This window comes from Notothenia rossii (assembly GCF_949606895.1).
Source record: "Notothenia rossii genome assembly, chromosome: 6".
NCBI lineage: Eukaryota > Metazoa > Chordata > Actinopteri > Perciformes > Nototheniidae > Notothenia > Notothenia rossii.
In genome coordinates, this window is record NC_136909.1 from 8546495 (window position 1) to 8560571 (window position 14077).

The 14077-nt window shown below is 44.1% G+C and overlaps 1 protein-coding gene across 8 annotated transcripts in view; it reads left to right on the forward strand.

The window, feature by feature from the left end:
• tet3 (tet methylcytosine dioxygenase 3) overlaps positions 1–14077 on the forward strand; it is a 61349-nt gene that overhangs the window by 26788 nt on the left and 20484 nt on the right. For 6 of the 8 annotated variants that reach the window (XM_079690069.1, XM_079690070.1, XM_079690074.1 and 3 more), the window contains 2 exons: positions 4093–6907; positions 11875–11965. In XM_079690069.1, the coding sequence (XP_079546195.1) occupies positions 4093–6907; positions 11875–11965 (2906 nt within the window). Of the gene's footprint in view, positions 1–105; positions 1196–1231; positions 3983–4092; positions 6908–11874; positions 11966–14077 lie in introns of those variants that run through there. The other 2 variants (XM_079690072.1, XM_079690076.1) reach the window with 2 other exon arrangements.

Sequence of the window (14077 nt, forward strand, 5' to 3'; positions counted from 1 at the left end):
CTCTGCTTCATGTTCCTGCTCGGCACGGCAGCAAAGGAAGGGGTGGGGGCAAAGGAGGAGGACAAGAGGGAGGATTGAGGGGGGGCTGTTGTGTATCTGGGATTTAGGTTCAGCTGTCTACTCACGAGCTTCACTTAACCCCTTCGTCACCACCACCACCATTAGTGTATTTAGTGGCTTTGTTTCCTCCGTCTAGTTGTTGCTTTTTGTACCGTCAGAGTTAAATAGCCCTCGCAGAGCTGTGAAAGCTTGTCTTGTGAAATCAGACTGCCATATCTGATCTGGTTAGCGATGTTGATGTCTTCAGAGACACTTTAAAGAGTGTGTCAGGCATGCACTATTGTGTGTGTGAGTGACACACTGCGAGAGAAGACAGATAAACTCTTGGCAGGCTCTGTCACGGTGTAAATATTTGTCAAAGCACGTGGTCTGTCCAGTCCAAAGATACCCGCATAGGTGTAGTGTGCTGCAGGTGTCAAGTGCAGCGTTCATTCCCAGGTTGGCAAGCTCAAGGTTAATCAAGGCTGCGATCATGTGAGGACTCAGAGAAGTGTTGTCGTGCAGTATTTATTATCTGCACAGACGCATCGGAGTAAAGTCCATCTGAGTGCAGCCCGCGGTGCTTTAAACCCACGTGACTGTGTGTCTGTGGCGGGGTTTCGTCCATGTAACTGTGTGTAAAAGGGGAAAAGAGAGCGTCAGTGTGCTCGATTGTGGGTTGTGCAGTGTTGCAGTCACTGTGTTTCAACACACTGCAGTTCCCATAACTGCCGTGCATGCACAGCCCCCCCCCCCCCTCTTCTTCTTCTTCCTCTTTCCCGTGTGATGCAGACATGGGGCCTCTCACGTATTGCATGCCGGCTGTTCACTGCTATCCCGACAACCCCCTCCCCTCACACCTCTTTCCAATACCCCCGACCCCCCCCCCCCCATGGACCCCCAACAGACACCCGGCGCAGAAGGTGAATTCAAAAGGCCTGAGCATACTGCCTGTCCAGTAATTAGCCACTTGCAAAGGCTCATTTTAATAATATTCAAATGATGAGGAAGCTACATGTCAGGCTCACTTCTGCTGTCGTGCGCTGATGGATCTACACACAGCATTTGTTCTCTGTTTTGTATATCTTCTGGATCTGGAACTAGTTCACATCCATGTTGAGGAACCAGATAGCCTGCTATGGATTTGTGTTTAAGTGTAAGTTTTTGTTTTTGTTGTGTCTTCTTAAGGTGCAGGGTTTGTACATAAGGTGCATGTTTAGGGTGTGATTTGTGTTCCTAGTATGAATATAGGTTTAATATATGTGACGCTCAAATGGTTATAATACAGTTTGTTATTTCTCAATCATCCAATTTATCCATAAAATGGCCAAAAATGTCAATCAGTGTTTACCAAATGTCAATTAGTCCACCACTCATATATATATACATCTTTCTTTCCTAGAGGAGGGAAGAAACCATAACATTTCCACATTTATGAAGCTTGATAATATGTCGTCCACAATGTGCATCAGTGTTTCCAAAAGCCCAAGATACTGTAAAGTCCTTTGTTTTGTCCACACCTTAAAATTATTCATTTCACAGACATTGAGAAATAATTAAATCACATTTAAAAAGCAGAAAATGTGCGTTTAATTTAATATTTCACATTGTAATAAATCATCTTCGCAGCTTTTGGGCTAACACCACAAAAGCTATTTATACAGTGAGTCTGCCGTTGATTATGTGCTGTTGGAAAAGACTGTTCAGCCACTACATGAACTCTGTCAATGATCCTTCAGACTGCCCTTGGTTTATCTCTGTTTGCTGGTACTCTCTCGAGTTATTTGAGGACAATCTATGAGGGGTTAACCTGGGCTGAATGCTGTTTGCACGTTGTATTTAAACATTCATCATCAGTGGGTCACCATAGTTGGCTTTAAATCGTATCATATCAAGATATTTCACATCTCATCAAACATTGTAAAATGATTTGCCTACACCTATTGTTTGCTCTATCGATGAAATCTCATTGTGCTTCAGGCTGAGCAAAAGAACAGAGTGCTTTTGAAAAAAGTCCAATTGGTGTGTTTGCAGTTTTTGGAGAAACTAGTGGTTACTGACCCAATTCTGACTTAGAGAGGAAGTGAGAAATGTGGCTGCAGCTCTTGATACGTGCAACAAAACATCCGAGAAGGTCTTTAAACCTTGAAGACTAAAGAAGCAATGTTTCCCCAATTTGTGACTCACAGCCAGCATGTTTATGAAATACTTAAGGCATGGTGGGCTGTAGCAGGTGGTTAAAGACAAATCATTGCTTATATTTGTCTTTATAAATCACTGATAGTGAAGCATCAAAGCGTTCTTTTTAATTGACCTGTGCTCTAACGGGTACGTTCCCTTTGAGAATCAGAATCTCTTTTATATGGCAGTGGCAAAGATGGAAGCGTATACAAGTGTTTACATGACAGGGAAGTAAATGGGCCAAACTCCAAAGAACTGCTGTTTGACTTAAAAAACATACACTTATTCCAGATTACACATTTTACTGATTACATTACATGATGATTATAGAAACAAAAATAATCGTTAACTTTATTAATAAATGATATTATCTCTGTTTCACTGACATAACAAGACATTTGAAGACATCACCTTGAGCATTGAGAGACTTGGAAGGAGCTTTTATTTGTATTTTTTTTTTTTTTTGCCAAATCTTGTCATTTTTTGTAGTCTACATCATCGCTTAAATGTTGGTACATCCCATAGGGTGTCTTGGTTTGTTTAGCACAAGTCTCTCAACAGAAGCGTGATGGTAGTTCAACCACGTGGACAAGTATTTTATACAGTAGTCACATGTTCCATTAGCCATGCAAACATGCAGTATAGGTCCATGACTTTTAACACTAGACAGGCCTTTCTGTCTGCGTACACCAACCCGTACATATACAACATCAATTCTGCCCAACTGCAATTTTACTCCCTACAACTTGGTAGCATTAAGTTGTAAGTTCATCTTGTGTGTTTCTTTAAATACATGCTCATGTTTATCCAATATTGCATTTGGTGTTTGCTCAGATAGTTTGAGAGCATGTGCAGAGCCACAATCTGCCATGAATACTGTTTTGAACGGTTAAACCCTCAATGTTAAAATTCCAACAAAGAATTTGAGTATTTTTAGCTCTCCAGCTCTTTGACTGTGGTTTTACCAGCCAGGGCAGGAAGGGGGTTTTCTCTTGTTGGTTTTGTATTTAGGATGACATACTAATCTTCAGGTATTTGGTTGATTCTGTGTTTGCCATTTAAGGTCTTCTTTTAGAAGAAAATGTCTTGGGTTGAGGATATAGTCACTCAAGCGAATGGAAGTTGCACTGCCCACTTTCAGAGACTGAGTTGAGCCCATCATGAACAATATAAAGTCAACACAAAATTCCACAAGGCCGATGAAAGCAGAATCACAGACACATGTTGTTATCAAGTTCAGTACATTTATGTGTGTATGGGACATTTCTTAAATATCTTTATTCGTTTCTTATACAAATTGTTTTCTTAAAATAAAAAGAATCACCCTTTTTTAACCCTTTCAAAGCGCATTTACCCTTTTTAAATGTACTAAGAACTTTGTCGTTTTTAATGTAAGTAAAATATTTTGGACCTCAAAGTAAATTAGTGTTTTGTATATTTGGTATTTGTCTCTGATCTGCCGCACACACCGAGGGTGACATGTTTTAGAGCCAACTGCCTGCTTTGCATAGCCCAACTGATCTGGAGCACAATGTCCTTTTATATACAACAGTAAAACTATGCCTCATGACCTGTGACTTGCTCGACAAAACACTTGCCTGTTATGAAAACAGTCCACTGGAGCAATAGTTAATGCCGCTTTCCTTTCCTGACATGACCCTGCAGCGCCGTATGTTCTGTATGAAGTAGGAGGGAAACCCTGGATGAGAGCTGAAAGAGGAAAAGGGAATGGAGTCTGATATTACAAATACAAATTCATCGGGTGATTTTCCTAAATCATGCCTAGTGTACAATGTGTACTGTTTTACAAGTGTTCCTGGATTCATTGGATTGTTATGATCTCACTAACCTCAGTACTTGTTTGTATTGCAGACTGTTCGCAAAGTCACTTCAGTGGATGGCCCCAGAAGTGGAGGCCAGATGGAAATTGGGTCACATGACCGCCCCCAGGAAGGCGCGCTGAGCCTGGAACTGGCCAATGGGGTGAATCGCTTCCCCAATGATGAAGCCTCATCTATGGAAACAGATCAGCAGAGGGCAGGGAGTGTGCCTCCTAGGCAGTGCTGGGTGTCAGGACATGGAAAGGTCAGTGACACCCAACAACAATGTTGGAACGGCAGCAGCGGTCTCACCCCTGGTGAACCTGTCCACCACGCAAACATGGAGGACGCCCACAACCTGGTGGCTTTCTCTGCTATAGCCGGCTCCCTGCCTCCTTCTTCCTCCTCCTCCTGCCCCGTGAAGCCTAACACAGGCCGGCTCTATGAGAAGTTCACCAAAGAGGTGGGTGCTGATGGAGTTCAGGCCAAACCTGAGGGAAGCTGCCAAACTCCAGAAGACTTGAACACTCTCCAGTCAGCACTGAGCCAAGCTAAGCATGGACACAAGCCCCCCAACTGCAACTGTGATGGGCCTGACTGTCCAGACTACCTTGAGTGGCTGGAGAAGAAGATTAAGTTGGCCAATAGTGGGGATCAAGGTGGCTGCAAGACGGCGGATGCTCCCCCACACGTACACCCTCATCTGCAGCATCCCCATTTGCAGCATCACCCTCAGCCCTACCCCCAGATGAATGGTGGCCACCGTCTGTCTTCTCCCTATCCCCAGCAGCAGGGATCTCAAGGCCCTCACTCAGTCCATATGCCCTGCCCCAAACCCCCAATTCCCTGCTCTCCCCAGGTGCTCTCCATAGCCAAGGAAAAGAACGTCAGTCTGCAGACAGCCATCGCAATAGAAGCTCTGACGCAGTTATCTGGTGCTGGTCCACAAGCTGCCGGCTCTCCCTACAACAGTAACCTCCATCACCACCAACATACCCACAACCTCCAATCTCAACCCCCAAATGGCACTAGCGTGATCCTGTCCTCTCCCGGCCCCCAATCATCCTCCTCACGCTCTCAATCCGTCCCTCCAGGACTACACACCATCCAGCAGGCCCCAGGGTCCTGCGAGCACCACAGACCCCATTCCCAGGGCCAGCCACCCGATGCTTCCCCTCTCCCCTCCTCTACCTCTCCTTTCCCAGGCCAGGGAAAACATCCAGGCTTCAGCCCTAATCCCCAGCAGTGGCAGCAGGGTGCAGGTAGAGGCTCTGAACAGAGGAACCCGTGGATGTGTGTTAAATCCGAGCCCCAGTCTCACTACGCTGCCGCGCCTCACAGCAGCTCAGACCCCATGTCAGAGCTTAAACAGCTGCTTGGTGACACCAGCAGCAAGTTTAGCAATTTCAAGCTTCCAGTCCCACAGCAGCTGAATCAGAATGGAGGTGTCCAGGTCCAGGACAACCCAGCATTGGCCAGGATAAAGCAAGAACCGGACTCTGGTGAGCACTACCATCACACTGCCTCCATGGGGCATTACGGCATGGCTAATGGTCAGCAGCTGGGTCAGCACTACCCTGGCAGTCCTCTATCTCCTGGCCAGGCAGCCATCCGCCACTCCACTCAGGCAGCTCTGCAACAGCACCTTCACTACAAGAGGAACCTCTTCTCTAACCACTCCCCTGTCTTTGGAGCACCAGGCCCCCGTGCACCTATGGCTTGTCAAAACTTGAAAAAATGGTGGCCACAGATGGAGGCAGAAGGGTTGCCACATCTGCCCATCAAACAGGAACCCAAGGAACCCAAGAGGAGAAAAAGCAGCCACGGTTCTCCTGTTGTTAAAGCTACGAGCGGGATGCTTGCAGTCCCTCCTCTGCCCAAACCCAAGCCGATAATCATCAAGAAGACCAAGCAGAAAGCCTCCCTGCCAACCTTCCTGCCTCAGAATCAGATCACCGTACAAAAACCATCAGTCCTCGCGATGGACAGAGCCGCAGCCCTGGCCGGCCTGCTACCCTCTCAACCCATCCACAGTAACTCCACTCAGGCTGCTGCTGCAGGCCTCCCTGCCCCAGCCCAATCTCAGGTATCCATTTCCAACTCCTCAATGACTCCCTCTTCCACTGTTTTTGCTTTGTCTGAAAACACTCCGCTCCTCGTGGGCCACATTCTCCCATCTGTGGCCCTGTTTCCTAAATCAGATGGAGTGGGCGTCTTGGCCTCCAGTAACACCAGCACACCTGTGACCTCCACATCTCCATCCAGCACTTCACAATTACCGAGTGTCATGAACATAGACCCCAAGTATGAAGAACTGATCCGGCAGTTTGAGGCTGAATTTGGGGACTCGGCCTCAGACGCACCTGCCACTCAGTCCATGGAGACGTCGACAGACCCTCAGCCGCTGAACCGGTCCCAGACAAGTTCTCAGGACCTCAGTCCCACATCATCGACTCCCTTAATTCACAACTCTCAAACCAGCTCCACACCTCATCCAGACGATCGGGAGATGGACGTCAACAAGTCAGGGACCCAAAGTGAAGCAACCATGAATAAGACACCTACAGAAAGCCCTAAGGTGGATAACAATCAGCACCAGGAGGCCAGGAGACTTGAGGATATGTTCAGCATGCCGTGTTCTTCACTGCCCAAGCGTATGAAGATCGAATCCTCTGGGGATATAACAGTACTTTCCACCACATGCTACTCTGAGGAGGACACGCCAACTAAGGACGGACTGCCCTGCTCTCCGTCTCTCAGAGGATTCCTAGAGTCTCCTTTGCGATACCTGGACACCCCAACCAAGACCTTGCTGGATACTCCTTCCAAGGATCTACAGGCAGAGTTCCCCGTCTGCACTTGTGTCGGTAAGTCAGTGTGTTGAGAGCCCTTTTAGGATAAATATAGTATCAATCTTACACATTTCACACCATTTCAAACGCTTCAATTCATATCTAAGTGGAGATAGGTTGATGTCTGTTGGAACAGTAAATCTGTGTTGGGTAGTAAAAGCTTTTCCTTGTGGTGCTTTTTAGTATCAACTAGGCATGCATATTCTGCAGGGAGGACTCTTGGGAATCTAAATCTGAATATCTTGCAGCTTAACATTAATGCACCTGTCACTACTAGGTCAATTATTACAGTCCCTCTCTGTGTGGATGCTTGTTGAGTGTTTCTGAGAATGTGTGTGTTGCCGGGGGGTGTGACTGTGACCATAGAGACTGCGACAGTGTGAGGCACTAAAGGCAGCGGGTGGGAACAATAGCAGTGGTGGCAGAAGGAGCCTTTTGTGTGGGTTTGGGTCTGGCAGGCAAGCAGAACAGAGCCTTTGTTAGACAGAAAGGCTTCAGTTTGGGTCGTACCCTGCTCAGGTTAACAGAGTAGGTGGTCCTACAGTAGAAAGCTATGAAACACGTATAGATCATGTCACAGATTCCATATTTAGAATAGGATAACAGTAAGATAAAAGTGCTTTAGACAGAATGAGGCTTCAATACACCCACATCATTTCTCTATTCTTTATTATTTAAGAAGATCAAGCCTGTCTTCTTCTTATTTCCAGCTTGTCATTAATGAGTGAATAACTAAACCAGTATATCACCTGAATTGACTGGTTAGCAGCCATTAACTTGTTGCAATGACTGAAAAAGGAAATATTTGTTCTCTATGAAGGAATTACCAAAAATGTTTTTCGGTTTTTAAGCTCTAATAGTCTGCTTCTCTGGTGCGCACCAGACGACAGTTTGTTACATTGTTTCATTTTTCAGAAGGTTCGGTTTGCGTTCGCACAAAATTCAAACGGACTATAAACTTTAAACACAAGTCATGTGCTCGGAAATGCTGTTCAACCATTGGTCAGACATTAAGGGGGTAAAAACGCAAATCCCAGCAATTTCTACCGGAGCCTCCGCCATGGAGCATCGGCACTTTCGGCAGTTTATTGTCATGCTGCTGTTAATCTGGAGATCAACAGACGCTAGCGGCCCGCGCATATGATTATATAATCAGACAACGTCCGTTAAAAAACATTCTAACACATATGAGACGTTCTGTAGTAAGGAGGGGCGTTTCACCGACGACAGGTGTTCTTAATATTATGTAGCTGACGGAGCATTTTTACTTTACACAACACTGTTCAACACTTAATTCTGCTTCACTCTTTAACTAAACAACCGCGGATGTCGAGAGACTCTTTTGCAAAAAATTTGGAAGACATCCGCTTTCTTGTGAAACGTAAATACTACGCTTCCTATGTTTTGGTGCGGACTGCGTTCACACCAGCGATGAACCGCTCCAGAGTTCGCAAGCAAGCGCTCCGAGACCACCTATTTTAGCGGACCAGAGTCCGGTTGTTTAGTTCACTTAAGAGGTCTTGGACTGCGTTCACACCGACCTAAACGAACCGCACCAAGCGGGTAAATGCACCAGGGTTCGATTCAACCGGACTATACAAGGCTGGTGTGAATGCGACCAGCTGTAGAGCTGTAGGCCTTCAAAAGATTCATGATATACTTAATATATATTATTTTACTAGATGTTATTACATGATATGTTATTTAACTCGGTCCTCCTCAACCCCAAATTGCTTCTGTAGGCATCTCTATGGGATGTTAGTGTACGTAAGTCGCCATGAATATGAATTACGTACCTCATGTAACCTTCACATATTTAAGATGCCCTCCAGGGTGAATGAAGAATCATAAACACAGAAAAGTCTTAATGAATGAACCATCAAAACATCCGTTAACAAACTCTCACACGACTCCCTCTCACACTATAATCCAAGTCTCATCCATCCAGCTGTGCTCACTACTTCACAAACACATGACTTTTACTAAACCTTTACTATTAAACCGTCCCATACCACTCGTCTGTACAGGCACTGTTTTGGGTTTGAATACTAAGGTTTTCTGTGTTTGTAGAGCAGTGAGCACACAGCTGGATGAATGAAACATAGATTATACAGAACGAGCTGTGTGGGACTTTGTATACAACATTTCAATATAGTTTTGATTAAACACAGGCCCTATGTAGTGTACTTCAATTCGCCAAGACTTCGTATGAATTTCAATTATTTGATGCATGTGAAGGCACAACGAGTTCTTGGTAACACAGGGTAGTTAATATACAAATGATTATTTTGAGCATAAAGTATTACTTAATGTCTGTTATATAGACCTTTAACATTGAAGAGGGTGACAGGAGGAGGAGAGCAGCTGCGTGGTGTTCCTTAGAGCAGAAAACAAGTCTTCATAGTAAAGCTTGGTCACACACCCCTGTCAACTCCCTTCAACATAACTCAATGCTGTAATGAGACTGCCACACACACACACACACACACACACACACACACACACACACACACACACACACACACACACACACACACACACACACACACACACACACACACACACACACACACACACACACACACACACACACACACAGTGACGGGGTTCAATTGTCCGTTCAAAAAAACACTGGCCTAGTCGGTTGGGTTGAGCTCCAAACAATTTAATAACAGCAGCAAAACAAAAAAAATAGCGAACTAGTACAAGTTAGACAACAAAATCAAAAAAACTACAACAGACCATCCATCACTCTTCAGAGTAGACATGCTCTGGGTTGCCTTCTCTGCAACCCACCTCGCAACATGTCCCAGCTGTTGCCTTATTGCAACATTCGTCCGAATTTCACAGTCCTACAAAAAACACACAAGGATCTCACACACCCTCTTAGCCCAACAAGAAACCAGCACTTTAAATACCCAGACTAACATGACACAGGTGAGGGGGGAGCAATTAGACACAGGTGAGGGGGGTGGAGACAAGCAGGGCCCCAGGTGACACAATCGACTCACCACATTTCTACATAAAAAATCAGACTCAAACATAAACAGGTTAACCACCTCATAATCATTTGACAAAATTAACAAACGCACAATGAAAAACAAATGTCATGGTTCATAGCAGGAAATGTTTGGTGTGTGTGTGTGTGTGTGTGTGTGTGTGTGTGTGTGTGTGTGTGTGTGTGTGTGTGTGTGTGTGTGTGTGTGTGTGTGTGTGTGTGTGTGTGTGTGTGTGTGTGTGTGTGTGTGTGTGTGTGTGTGTGTATACATCACTTCGGGGGACATTACATTGACTTACATGCATTTCCTGGAGACTTATCCTAACCTTAACCATAACCAACACATGCCTAACCCTTACCCTAACCAAGTCTTCACCCTAAAATTAATGATTCCCCTTATGGGGACCTCCAATTTGTCCCCATAAGGGAAGCGAGTCCCCACACGTGACTGTGTAATCAGATTTCCAGGCTAGGATTTAGTGACTCCTCCACTTCCTGCCCTGAGCCACACCCTGCTGCCTCCTGCACCAACAGGGGAATGTGACCTCATATTGCTTCTGAGCCACAGACACACACACACACACACACACACACACACACACACACACACACACACACACACACACACACACACACACACACACACACACACACACACACACACACACACACACACACACACACACACACACACACACACACACACACACACACACACACACACTTCCTGCACATACACTCTCCAGACAATCAGCTGATAGTGAAGAGCATTTACATCTAGAGCATTTAGCTAATGCTGTTATCCAGGGAGTGTATGATAAAGAAGCTCCGTGCACAGGAGCCAGAGCCACACCGCTTTAGTTGACTTGCAAAGATGGGACATTTAAAATCCATTAGGAATGTAATGTAGGTAGTTCTGTGAAGATAAATCGATCAGCTGTGAATTTATTAACCACAAACTGTTGAAAATAAATTTCCTTATAGACATGTTTTAGGTGAAAACATTCCTTGATTCTAGCTTATTAAATGTCAACATGTTCTGATTTCTTTATTTATGACAGTATACTGAATGTCTTTAGTTGTGGACAGTCCAGAGACATTTTAGGATGTCATCTCAGGCTTTGGAAAACACATTTTCAAAATGTTAATGTTTTATAGACAATTAATCAACCAAATAAACTATTAGTTAGTTGCTGGCCTAAATGTAGTAAACATTCAGCTGCGTGGTATCACATACAAAGAGGACGTGGTCTACAACCACAGAGGCATGTAGGACAACGGTCTAAAGCAGTCACACACACACACACACACACACACACACACACACACACACACACACACACACACACACACACACACACACACACACACACACACACACACACACACACACACACACACACACACACACACACACACACACACACACACACACACACACACATACTACACACTATAAACACAGATGTAGACAGCGCTCACAGAGACACACCCTCACTCCCTCACAACAACACTCGCACAAACTGTCTCGTTCATCACTACCTCAAAAAGCTTCTGCTTTACAAAGTGTCTACACACACACACACACACACCACGCCCTGCAGTCTGTGTGTGAACTGGATGTTGCAATCAGTTGCATGTTCTCACGCTTCTCAAAGACGATTTATCTTCAGCTACAAAGAGGATGTCTTAGAGTCTGTCTAAAAATAAATCGCAAAAGCCTTTGAATTTTTGTTTTACACCAACTGAGATTTGCTTCAGTACAGACACACTATATTCTTGATTAAAGTACTTTTACTGATACATATTTCACACTTGAGTGAGACATCTACTCGCTTCAACTCTATCCAGGCACTAGTAAATGCACATACATTACCACCACTAATTGTGATCTGTCGGATACAGTGAATTATTTTGTTGATTTATGTGTTTTTTCGGTCCAATTGTCAGCAGTTTTCTCACCCTTTACTGTCTCTGTTTCTAGAACAAATCCTCGAGAAAGATGAAGGGCCGTACTACAATCACCTGGGATCTGGACCTACTGTAGCTTCAATACGAGATCTGATGGAGAGAAGGTGAGTCTTTCCCTCTCCTCGTTTTATCTTCCTCCCACATGCTCTCCCTCCTCCTCCTCACATTTTGTCCTTAGGGGATCCATGACCCAGAATCCAGCAGGAGAAACAGGAAACATCAGCATCATCACAAATATCACAAGCAAGGAAAGCAGCAGATGACAATGAGAGGAATGAGTGAGGAATCCAATCACAGAGAAAGAAGACGTCTGTAGTGTTTATATTCTACTGTCTCTATTTAAGCTCTATAGTATATTACATTTCTACTCTGCTTTTATTTCATGCAGTTCATATTTTGTAAGCTGTTTTATATATATATTTGTCATTTATATTTATACTTATATTATAACATACATCCTTAATTTAATGTATGTGATTTTATTTTGTAAGTATTTATTATTATTAATGTACCGTAATTTTTGGACTATAAGGCGCACCTGAATATAAGCCGCAGCAGCTAAATTGAATGATGTGTACATATATAAGCCGCACTGGAATATAAGCCGCAGGTGTTTTAATGTTTAATTACCATATTTAAGGCCTCCAGCTTTTCCTGCTGGAGCCCGCCGCTTAAAGGTGGGGGGCGCGGACCGGCCATAGAGCCCATAGAGTTAAAGGTGGTGGACTGTAACCTGTAAAATCCATAGGTTTAGGAGGTCCCCTAGTGGCCGTTAGCTGTAAAGATCCATAGATTAGCCGCACCGTTATATAAGCCGCATGGTCGAAAAATGGGAAAAAAGGCGCGGCTTATAGTCCGAAAATTACGGTATTATAATTAATGATGTCAAAATTATCGCGTTAACGGCGGTAATTTATTTTTTGAATGAATTGCGTTAAAATATTTAACGCATTTAACGCATGTGCAGGCTCCGGTGTTATGCCGTGTTATGCATGCCCGCCAAAAAGGAAATGATACCGTTTCCAAACCTAACTTTGCCGAACAAATCATTTAAATGTTAGCGAGTATTTGCTTTACGCTGTGCGCGCTCCCGCGAGGTGCAGTGGGCATGCATAACACAGCGCTAACAGTTCACAAACCCCCTGTTGACAGTTCACGAGCATGCTCTCTCCCCCCCCCCCCCCCTCATCAGAGTTGTGTCAAGTCCGACGAGTAATACTGGAATTTTACGTTAGTAGAATTTTACGATCTTGTCCGTCAAAATGACGTGCTGCGAAAAAGTCTACCGCGACCTCTGGTCAGGACTCTAATTGAATCGATGTCACAGACGCAACACGATCTGCACAGCTCTCCAAACCAATAAATCAAATGAGCTGTTTTCACTTTATATTCTGAGCATCTGCAGACTTGGTGGTAGAAAGACAGATTGAGATTAGCTGCTTGATCTTCATCCAGTAGGATTAGTATTTATTTAGTTTAGGGGGAGAAACCAGAGAGCTCCCAGCTGGTCATTTTAATAACCAGAGTGCATTCTGGATTAATCACTGGATTAATCGCAGCATCAGTGCTTGATCTTACTGAATGAATGAAGGCTCGTTTTATATTTCATAACTTGGTTTAAGTCGTATTTCACATCCTTTTGTTCATCAATTACTCTCCCTGTTTATCTTTTTATCTCATGGCTCTGCGGTCGTTATTATTCACCAAACAAACGAGAACAAGTCTAAATGAATAATTGCAAAATGTATCAAAACATCCTTTTAGAAACTCCCCCACAACTCGAGCAGCATAATCCAAGTCTCATTCATCCGCTCACGACTTCGCAAACAAATGACTTTTCCAAACACTTCAGCTTAAGCAGTCTTAACACAGGCAGCCATCTACACGTCCAAAGTGTTTTAAACATTAAACTATCAAGTGTTTGTGAAAAAGTAATGTTTTGAAACGACAATTACTTCAAGCCATTAAGACCTTTTTCAGTTTTTGATTCTTCATTGTCTTCATGAACACAGGGTGAACCATGTCTATATAATGATTCTTTTGTGAGGGAAATACTCCATTAACCCTTCATAGCCCTACAGTGAACATGTAATGCCTCAAAAGAATAGTTGTTATTTGTTTTGAGAACCAAATATAGTGATTTCACCACAAAAATGTACTTACAGAAGTAATACTCTGGTTTATTCATTAATTGATACCACACTTAATGAACAGGC